At 40.1% G+C, this 10,982-nt stretch overlaps 1 protein-coding gene and 1 long non-coding RNA gene across 2 annotated transcripts; both read left to right on the forward strand.

The window, feature by feature from the left end:
• The first annotated feature begins 1,876 nt into the window (after positions 1-1,876).
• Positions 1,877-10,388, forward strand: ttr (transthyretin (prealbumin, amyloidosis type I)). The gene is made up of 4 exons (XM_057037428.1): positions 1,877-2,017; positions 3,073-3,209; positions 3,295-3,430; positions 9,524-10,388. The coding sequence occupies exons 1-4, from the start codon at positions 1,955-1,957 to the stop codon at positions 9,629-9,631; spliced, it is 444 nt and encodes a 147-aa protein (XP_056893408.1). The 5' UTR covers positions 1,877-1,954; the 3' UTR covers positions 9,632-10,388.
• On the forward strand, positions 3,437-9,018 carry LOC130528268 (uncharacterized). The gene is made up of 2 exons (XR_008951255.1): positions 3,437-6,544; positions 7,182-9,018. It is a non-coding gene; the product is annotated as an uncharacterized LOC130528268 (long non-coding RNA).
• Positions 10,389-10,982: the final 594 nt, after the last annotated feature.

The raw sequence follows: 10,982 nt of genomic DNA on the forward strand, positions 1-10,982 counted from the left end.
GCTGGCAGTAAGTCGAACTCGTTTCCGGTGAGGGTTGGCCTCCGCCAGGGCTGCCCTTTGTCACCGATTCTGTTCATAATTTTTATGGACAGAATTTCTAGGTGCAGTCATGGTGTTGAGGGGATCCGGTTTGGTGACCTCAGGATCGGGTCTCTGCTTTTTGCGGATGATGTGGTCCTGTTGGCGTCATCGGCCCGTGACCTCCAACTATCACTGGATCGGTTCGCCGCCGCATGTGAAGCGGCTGGGATGAGAATCAGCACCTCCAAATCCGAGGCCATGGTTCTCGACCGGAAAAAGGTGGAGTGCCTTCTCCGGGTAAAGGAGGAGATCCTGCCCCAAGTGGAGGAGTTTAAGTACCTTGGGGTCTTGTTCACGAGTGGGGGAAGAATGGAGCGGGAGATCGACAGGCGGATCAGTGCGGCGCCCGCAGTAATGCGGGCTCTGCACCGGTCCGTTGTGGTGAAGAGAGTGAAAAGTTAGTCCATGCATTTGTTACTTCTAGGCTGGACTATTGTAATTCTTTATTAACAGGGTGTCCAAACAACTCTCTAAGAAGCCTCCAGCTGATCCAAAATGCTGCAGCCAGAGTTCTGACAGGTACTGACAAAAGAGATCACATTACTCCTGTACTGGCGTCTCTTCATTGGCTGCCCGTTAAATTTAGAATAATTTTTAAAACCCTTCTTTTGACCTACAAGGTCCTCAGAGGCCGAGTTCCATCCTACCTGGAGGAGCTAGTGACACCTTACCAGCCCAATAAACCGCTCCGCTCTCAGAATGCTGGTCTACTTGTGGTTCCCAGAGTTTCTTGGAGTATAATGGGGGGCCGAGCATTTAGCTACCAGGCCCCCCTCCTATGGAACCAGCTCCCTGTCCAGGTACGGGAGGCTGACTCCATCGCTACTTTTAAGATGAGACTTAAAACCTACCTCTTTGAAAAAGCTTATTGTTACTAATTGTGTAGTTCCAGTTACTATCATAGATAGACAAATTATCATACTTAGGGGGTCGTCTAATCATTAGGTTAACATCTTAGCTGTGCTGTTATAGGCCAAGGCTGCCGGGGTTCGGAAACATGATCACCTGAGAGGCCTCTGTCACCCCCCCACTGGGTCATGGTTTCCTCTCCTCTCCTCTCCTTTCCTCTCATCAAGCAGACTAGTTATGCTGATTTCTGTGTAGTTTTTCTGCTCCCCCCTTCTTTATTCATTTACAGGTATCGCCGCCTTCGGAGCTGCATGACGACCTCCGGCCCCGCTGTATAAATAGTATATTTTTGTGTGCGTCCATGTGCAATTTCAAACACTAGTACTTACATTTGGATTGTTCTGGTTTAGTCATACAATAGTCAACTAAAATGAATAAAGTTGATGGTTTGTCTTTGGAAACCTGACTTAGGAATGTAAATATAATTTTCAAACCTTCTGCTACCATTATAATGCTAAATCCAGTTATATAACAGATTATATATGGTCCATATATGGCTATCTATCTATCTATCTATCTATCTATCTATCTATCTATCTATCTATCTATCTATCTATCTATCTATCTATCTATCTATCTCATGGTTTAGTCTAAATGTATTGGTGTTTAATCTAGTATTACGCTGCAGTTTCTGTTTCCAGCAAAGGGACAATGTAGAAGAGTTCATTTTTTTGAGTTTTTAGATTTATAGCCCATAAATAGTGTATCAGACCTGAATGTATGATTCCTGTGTGTTCTAAACTGATTCATTAATTGTACTTTCTCCACAAAAACACTGAACAATGTGGATTTATCTGCTGAACTCTGAGGCTGTTTTGTACATAATGAATGTATGATATGTTCCTGGGTTATTCATTATCCAGATCCTGACGTGTGCTGTGACCGAAGAGTGCTGCTGTTATAAGAGGCATTGGACTGTCACACTCACAAATGAACTTGTGGCGTCCATCAGTCCGTGCTGATCATGCTTCAACTGCTGCTGCTAGCCTCTGTGGCGCTGCTCTGCCATGCTGCCCCCATCCTCACGGTCAGTGTCTGCTCTACCTGCTGTTCAGTCTAACCTCACCATGTTCTGCGTCTCCTCAACACAAGTGAACAAAATCACATGGTGACGACAAATTGGGGAATAATAATTGTTCTGTCTGTATTGCAGCGTAACATCAAAGGTGAAAGCATCCATAACACGTTTGTTAATGTTAACTCGAAGAACCTGAAAATCCCCTGAAAAGCGCTGGACACATGTTTTGTGGTAGAATTAATAATGCAAGTGAGATGATTTGCCTCTCATTAGAACTGGATCCTGGCTTGTGAGAGAGATTTTCTGGCCTTTGGAACAAAGTTCCTGCTGGTCAGAGGTCCACAACTGTGTACTCTCTTATACAAACTAAACAGACGTCTCCACTCTGAGGAAGCTATATGTGAGCTTTTAAAATGAAAGTTTACACCAATAACTTCATTATTAATGCTTTGGTGTTTATTCATTTACATGTGTGATATCAGGTCAAATTTAAAAGGTTGAATTCTATTGAGAATCAACTGATCATCTTAGATTGATGGATTACTGTGCAAATAGGAAATGGCCCTTACATCATTTGTGCTGGTGTAATTTGCTTGATAACAGATCAGATGTTGAAATCCAGTTGTATCAGACCTCATGTGCACTTATTAATCTGTACACACAGATCAGTTCAGTGACCTGCTGTTGACATCTCAGTCCCAGGAATAAACCCACACACCCAGAGCATTGTTGAGATGGACTCATGGAAGGTGTTTTATTCATAGGAGGATTCCACTGGATCCTGTTGCTCTGATCCTACTTTGTCAGCTTTGGACACATTGACCTCAAATGAATAACAAGAGAACAACATCCTCTCTCTATCACTGTCAACTACCGACGCAATTTGCTATAATAGATCAGATGGGACCAACTTTTTACAGGTCTTTATCTGGATGGTGGCACTGATTTCATATCAAAAATCAACATAAACAAAAGTCTTCCTGTTTAACAAGAGCCAAATTATCACTTAGTGTATTAGCTCTCAGACATGAAGTGTTCTGTCTTCTTGTTTTTTCCTGGGACAGGCTCATGGGGGTTCAGACACCAAGTGCCCCATGACAGTGAAAATCCTGGATGCTGTAAAGGGGACTCCGGCCGGGCCAATGGCACTCAACTTGTATCAAAGGACAGCTGATGGGGGATGGACACAGGTCGCAAATGGGTATCAGCTCGTTAATTAGCCTTCGCTCTCAACATCTGTTCAAAGTCTAGAAATGTTGTAGAGATTCTGCTGCTCTTTCCAACAGAATGACTGATGCAAGCGGGGAGATCCACAACCTGATCACAGAGCAAAAGTTCCTCCCAGGGGTGTACCGGGTCGACTTTGACACCAAGTCTTACTGGAAGAATGAGGGAAGTGTACCGTTTCATGAAGTGACTAATGTAAGTATTCATGTCTCAGTTTGAGCACAATTTTAAATACAATTTTCATAAACAAAAAACTTTTATAATTTAGTGGCTGCTAATGTGCAGGCATGAGTCTCACTGATGTTTGAATCATCCTCTAAAGTATGAATGTTGACCTGATGGATTGGATTCTACTCTCCTGTTTTCACTTCACTTATGTCTTTTTAACCCTAAGGTCACAGCATAATGTAAAAGGTCACACGCAGCAGAGACTAAACTATAATCCAGTGTTTAACTTGTCAACATCACATTGAAATCAGTATTTGTTACTAGTGTGGCGTAGTAACAAATACTACGCCACACTAATGGTCCAGAATTCCACACTAATGTTCCTAAACTTCATATTGATGTTTTAATAGTCCACATGAATGTTCTAAAACTCCAAATTATTGTTCTATTAGATTTCTAAAACATCATATTGATTCTAAGCAATTTTTTGATGTTTGAAAACCACATAAATGTTCAAAAACTACACGTTGATGTTGTTAGACTTCCTAGTGATGTTTTAACACTCCAAATTAATTTTCCAGAACTCTATAGTAATGAAATATAACAATATTGTTTTAAAAGTTCATATTTATGTTCTAAACGTCCATATTGATGTTCTAAAACTCCAGATTCATATTTTAAAATGTGACATTGATGTTTTATAGCTATAAAATGATGTTTTAAAACTCCACATTAATGTTCCAAATCTCCATATTCATATTCTAAAACATGATGTTGATGTTTTGAAACTCCATGTTAATGTTCTAAACATCCATATTGATGTTCTAAAACTCCACATTATTATTTTATAACTCCAAAATAATGTTCCAAATCTTAACATTGATGTCGTAAAACTCTAAAGTGATATTCTAGACCTTCATATTGATGTTCCAAACTTCACATTGATGTTTTAGAACCCTATATTGATGGTATAAAACTCAAAATTAATGTTTTAAAACATCAAATAAATGTTCCAGAACACATTATTGTTTCTAAACTCTACTTTAATGATCCAAAGTTCAATATTGATGTTCTAAAACCCCACATTAATGTTCAAAAACTCCATATTGACGATTTAAACCTTTATATTGATTTCCTAAAACTTCATGTTGCGGTTTTATAACTCCATATGGAAGTTTTAATACTCCACATTTATGTTGTAAAACTTTATATTTAAGTTCCAAAACTTTATTTTGATGTTCATTAAAAATGTATTTTGATGAACATTAATGTGATGTTCCAGAACTCAGAATTGATGTTTCAAAATTTCATATTAATGTTCTAAAACTTCATATATTGATGTCAAACTTCATATTGATGTTTAAAAACATCATACATATTGATGTTGTATAGCTCCACATTTAAAAGTCGACATTGATATTTTATGACTCCATATTCATGTTCCAAAACTCCACATTGATGCTTCAAAACTCCATAGTGATGTTCCAGAACTTCATATTGTTGTTCTAAAACTTCTTCAGGATGTTTTGAAATTCCAAGTTGATGTTTTGAAACTCCAAATTGATGTTTTCAAATTCCAAAATAATGTTCCAAAACTCCATATTGATATTTTAAAACATCATATTAATGGTTTAAAAATCCACAATAGTGTTCCAAATCTCCATATCGATTTTATAAAACTTCACATTGATGTTTTAAAACTCCACAGTGATGTTCTAGAACTTCATATTGATGTTGTAGAACTTCTTATTCATGTTTGAAAACTACATGTCGATTTTGTTAAACTTTTAAAGTTTTAACACTCCAAATTAATTTTCCAGAACTCTTGAGTATTGAAGTATAACAATATTTTTTTTAAAAGTTTATATTCATGTTCTAATCCATATTGATGTTATAAAACTGCAGATTGATATTTGAAAATGTGATATTGATGTTTTATAGCTCCAAAGTGATGTTTTAAAACTCCACATTAATGTTCCAAATCTCCTTCATATTGATTTTCTAAAACTTCATGTTTCATAACTACATATGGATGTTTTAATACTCGACATCGATGTTCCAAAACACCATTGTTATGTTTTAAAACGAGGGTTGAACAGGACCCGAACGCAGGCCAGGACACAGTGGTAAAATGGGCAACAGGTTTTATTTACAGGAGGAGGGGGCACACAAGAAACACGAGAGCAGCCCTCCAGGACTGCATAGCACCCAGGGAACAGACGCGGCCCTCCAGGGTGCAGGGAGCAGGAGCAGCCCTCCAGGGCACAGGGAGCAGGAGCGGCCCTCCAGGAAACGCAGAACACCAACACACAAAGAGGGAGACAAACAGACACGACACTACACGAACAGACACCCTGCAAGACGAACAGACACCCTGGCACTAACAGGCAGGCACAACCTGCTTAAATAGGCATCAAGATGTAAAGGGAGCAGAAAAACTACACAGGAATCAGCATAACTAGTTTGCTTAATGAGGAGGAGGAGAGGAGAGGAAACCATGACCCAGTGGGGTGACAGAGGCCTGTCAGGTGATCATGTTTCCGGCAGCCTTGGCCTATAACAGCATAGCTAATGCTCGGCCCCCCATTCTACTCCTAGAAACTCTGGGAACCACAAATAGATCAGCATTCTGAGAGCGGAGCGGTCTATTGGGCTGATCATTAATGTTCCAGAACTCAACATTGATGTTTTAAAACTCCATATTAATGTTCTAAAACTTCATATTGATGTTTAAAATCTTCATACATATAAATGTTGTATAACTCCACATTGATAATTCAGAATCAATCAATCAATCAATTTTTATTTATATCGCGTCTTTTACAAAATTGTTTCTAGGCGCTTTCCAGAATCCCAGGGCCTAACCCCAAACAAGCAACAGTGGCAAGAAAAAACTCCCCTTTAACAGGAAGAAACCTTGAGCAGGAACAGGCTCATGTAGGGGGACCCTCCTGCTGATGGCCGGCTGGGTAGAGAGGAGAGGAGAGGAGAGGAGAGGAGAGAGAGGAGAGGAGAGGAGACGAGACGAGACGAGACGAGACGAGACGAGACGAGACGAGACGAGACGAGACGAGACGAGACGAGACGAGACGAGACGAGACGAGACGAGACGAGACGAGACGAGACGAGACGAGAGCAAAGGTAGAGGAGAGAATAGGCACACATAGTCCACAGAGTACATACAGAAATACATTATATTTAGTAAAGTAGGTTGCCGGTAGGGTCAGGTTGAGTGGGTCAGCGGGGTCGGAGGTCAGTATGCAGCTCTGAAGGCGGCAATACTTGTCGATGAATACAGAAAGGGGGGCAGAAAAACTACACAAGAAATAACACTAGTCTACGTGATGTTGTATAACTCCACATTGATAATTCAGAACTCCATAGTGATGTTCTAAAACTTCATCTTTATGTTCTAGAACTCCTTATTGATGTTTGAAACCCACATTAATGTTCAAAAACTACATGTTGATGTTGTTAAACTTCCAAATGATGTTTTAACACTTCAAATTAATTATCCAGAACTCTATATTATTGAACAATATTGTTTTAAAAGTTCACATTCATGTTTTAAATGTCCATATTGATGTGCTTAAAATCCAGATTGATATTTAAAAATGTCATATTGATGTTAAAAGCTCTAAATTGATGTTTTAAAACTCCACATTAATATTCCAAATCCATCCATCCATCCATCCATCCATCCATCCATCCATCCATCCATCCATCCATCCATCCATCCATCCTCTACCGCTTATCCGGGGTCGGGTCGCGGGGGCAGCAGCCTAAGAAGAGAAGCCCAGACTTCCCTCTCCCCAGCTACTTCTTCCAGCTCATCCGGGGGGATTCCCAGGCGTTCCCAGACCAGTTGAGAGACATAGTCTCTCCAACGTGTCCTGGGTCTCCCCGGGGGCCTCCTACCGGAGGGACATGCCCCGAACACCTCACCAGGGATGCGTCCAGGGGGCATCCTAACCAGATGCCCAAGCCACCTCATCTGGCTCCTCTCAACGCGGAGGAGCAGCGGCTCTACTCCGAGCTCCTCCCGGATGGCAGAGCTTCTCACCATATCTCTAAGGGAGAGCCCAGCCCCCCTACGGAGGAAGCTCATTTCGGCCGCTTGTACCTGTTATCTTGTTGTTTCGGTCATTACCCAAAGCTCATGACCATTGGTGAGGGTAGGAATAAAGATCGACCGGTAAATCGAGAGCTCCGCCTTTTGGCTCAGCTCTCTCTTCACCACAACGGATCGGTGCAGAGTCCACATTACTGCGGATGCCGCACCGATCTCCTGCTCCATTCTTCCCTCACTCGTGTCCATAAAAGTTATGAACAGAATCAAACTGCATATTAATATTTTATAACCCCATATTAATGTTCCAAATCTAAATATTAATGTTTTAGAACTACATATTGATGGTCTAAAGCGCTCAATTGATGTTTTGAAATGTCACATTAATGTAACAAAACTCTACTTAAGTGATCCAAATCTCCATATTGATGTTCTAAAATTCCACATTGATGTATTAAATCTCCACATTAATTTTCCAAAGCTCTAAATAAATTTCCAAAACTCCAAAATAATGTTCTAAAACTTCATATCAATGTTGTTGATGTTTCAACACTCCACATTATTGTTACAGACTTCCATTTTGATGTTTTAAAACTCCACATCAACATTCCAAACTCCATACTGATTTTTTTGTGGCATTTTAAAACATCAAAATGGAAGTCTGTAACATTGAGGTGGAGTGTTGAAATAACAATAACATATTGACATTTTCACACTCCACATTAATGTTCCACAACTTCACATTGATGTCCTAAAGCTTCAAATGTTTTAAACCTCCATATTGATGTTCTAAAACAATATTGATGTTTTAAAAGTCCACAGAAGTTACAGAACTCCACTTTGATGTTCTGAAACTCCATATTTATTTTCTAAAACTCCATATTAATGTTCTTCTTTGGGCTTTTCCCTTAAGGGATCACCAAAGTGAATCAGTTGGCTCTATGTAACCATCTTCTCTCTCCACATTAATGTTCTAGACCAGGGGTCGGCAACCCGCGGCTCTGGAGCCGCATGCGGCTCTTTGGCGCCGCCCTAGTGGCTCCCTGGAGCTTTTTCAAAAATATGAAAATGGAAATTGTTTTAATATAATTTCTGTAGGAGAAAAACGTGACAAGCATTCTTAAAGTTTTCAACATCCCATGATAATAGAAGTTAAACTTAAAGCACCATCGTACAGCAGAGTGGTCACATGGGGCGTCATTCTCTCCAGGATGCGCGGCAGGAAAAATAAACATTTCATCATTGTAACTGTCTGAGAGACATGTTAATTGAAAAATTCAGTCAATATTTATTTTGCATTTTTAAAATGGTCATAATTTCATTTAATGTCTCAATTTGTTATTGTTGAAATGGCTTAAAAATGTATTGTTCTTTATGTATGTTTCCTTTGATAGGTCACTTGTAGGGTTCTTTTCAAAAGACATCTGTATGATGCGTGGCCATTATTTCATTGGACCGGTGTAGCTACAATCATGAATGCTCATTATGTATTTGTGGCCTACTTACCATTTGGAAAGTAGGCTAATACAGCTAATATAGACACTTACAGCCTGTGTTGCCTTCATTATAAGGCTTTTAATTTTTTGCGGCTCCAGACAGATTTGTTTCTTGTTTTTTTGGTCCAATATGGCTCTTTCAACATTTTGGGTTGCCGACCCCTGTTCTAGACCTTCATATTGATGTTCTAAAACATCATATTGATGTTTTAAAATTCACATTAATGTTCAAAGCATCCATAATGATGTCCTAAAACCTCATAATAATGTTCTAAAACTTCATATTGATTTTGTAAACCTCCACATTGTTAGAAAATCTCCATATTGATGTTCTAAAACTTCATATTGATGTTTTAAAATCATTCTTTTTCTAAAACATTTAAACTCCACAATGTTCTAAACTGAATCTTTTCAAAACTTTTAAAGATGCATACTGTTTTAGAACTCATTGACATTTTGAAGTCCAAATAACTCCATTTTGTTTTTTCCTTTATACTGTAAAGGAAGTTCTCCCTGTTGCCCAGATGTGTGCTGATCCATCCTCTTTGTGTTCAGGTTGTCTTTGAAGCTCACTCTGAAGGCCATCGTCACTACACGTTGGCCATGCTGCTGAGTCCATACTCGTTCACCACCACAGCTCTGGTCACAGACGTTCAACACTGACCTCACCTGTGGATATCCACTCTTCAGCAACATATAATCCACATTTTTATGTACAGAAATGATCAGGACCAACAGATGCATCGGTTCTCATCACCTCCTGTATTCGATGCAGACTCTGCTGAGCATCAGTTCAGCTCAAGAACAAAGAGGCACACATCAGGTTTGACCTCCAGAATATGGCAATGATGCTTTTATTTTACCTTCATTGATCAAAACAAAAATAACTTTAAAAAACAACAGTTGATTATCAGGCTGAATCTGTATGTCATATCAAATATTTCAGTAGTTGGACAACAGAACAGATATTATTCAAAGAAATCGTTAGAGGTTCCATGTCTTCTGGACCGCTCACACACCTTCAGCCGAATGACTGACCCTCAGTCACAGTGTAGCTACAAATGCAACAGCCAGCTTTCAGTTACAGCTCCTCACTCTGGGGATGCAGGAACTAACATCTTACTAACATGTTACAACACCGACAAAAATCAGATCTTTTGTCGCTAATATGATCCCCTTCATCAGTGACTGTGGCTGACCTGTTCCCTTCGCTCAGTAGTCCTGAGCAGAAGACAAGGTCTCCCACACTTTGGTTTCTTCTCTTGTTTAATAACTACTCTGATCCATCTACAGTAACAGACCCTGTAAATATTCAATTCTGTACAATGTGGACACAAATGACTCATTTGAACTGATTAAATGTGGCAGTTTTCTACACATGAGAAAACATCCTAAATACAATAAACCCTGTTAATGTCTATGTGACGGCCTGCTCATGGTGCACCTAGGGCTCTCTGCACAGGCTGGTTTTGAGGACTGACAAAGTTCAGAGCTGCATCAGTGTGTTGAGTGGTGACAGAGACATCTGACTGTGCCCATGCTGCATGTGTGGCTCTGAGGAGGCTGCAGACAGGTGTGATGCTCCTGAGGTGGTGATGGAAGCGTGAGCGGGGGGGTCGGGGGGACGCTACATGAAGGTTCAACTCTAGTGTGGAAATGTGACGATCACATGACTGAATTTATTCAGTTTCATTAATTTTGGAGTTTTACAGATCCAACCCAGCCTGAAGTCACCAACATCCCAAGCATCAAAACCGACTCGATCTGAAATGAGCTGACAAACCTGCTTCAAGGACTTGTTCTTGACAGAGTTCATAAAACGCACACAGTATTGGTGCTACCTGACTGCCCCCTGGTGGTCAGAGGCTGTTAAGGCAGCACAGCGGGGAACCTCATAACTGTCTGGCATATTCAGGAGTCCCAACACATCACACACTACTACTAAGAGCTAATGTATTGAGATTACACAATCCCGACAGGTTTCAACACCCAGTATAACACGGTTTTAGCATGA

This window comes from Takifugu flavidus, chromosome 7 (assembly GCF_003711565.1).
Source record: "Takifugu flavidus isolate HTHZ2018 chromosome 7, ASM371156v2, whole genome shotgun sequence".
Taxonomy (NCBI): Eukaryota; Metazoa; Chordata; class Actinopteri; order Tetraodontiformes; family Tetraodontidae; genus Takifugu; species Takifugu flavidus.

Bases quoted from the DNA above. Each gene is read 5' to 3' on its own strand.
- ttr (XM_057037428.1), top strand. From the start codon at position 1,955: ATGCTTCAACTGCTGCTGCTAGCCTCTGTGGCGCTGCTCTGCCATGCT. The intron at 2,018-3,072 runs GTCAGTGTCTGC...TTCCTGGGACAG, and splicing joins ATGCTGCCCCCATCCTCACG to GCTCATGGGGGTTCAGACAC. The intron at 3,431-9,523 runs GTAAGTATTCAT...CTTTGTGTTCAG, and splicing joins CGTTTCATGAAGTGACTAAT to GTTGTCTTTGAAGCTCACTC.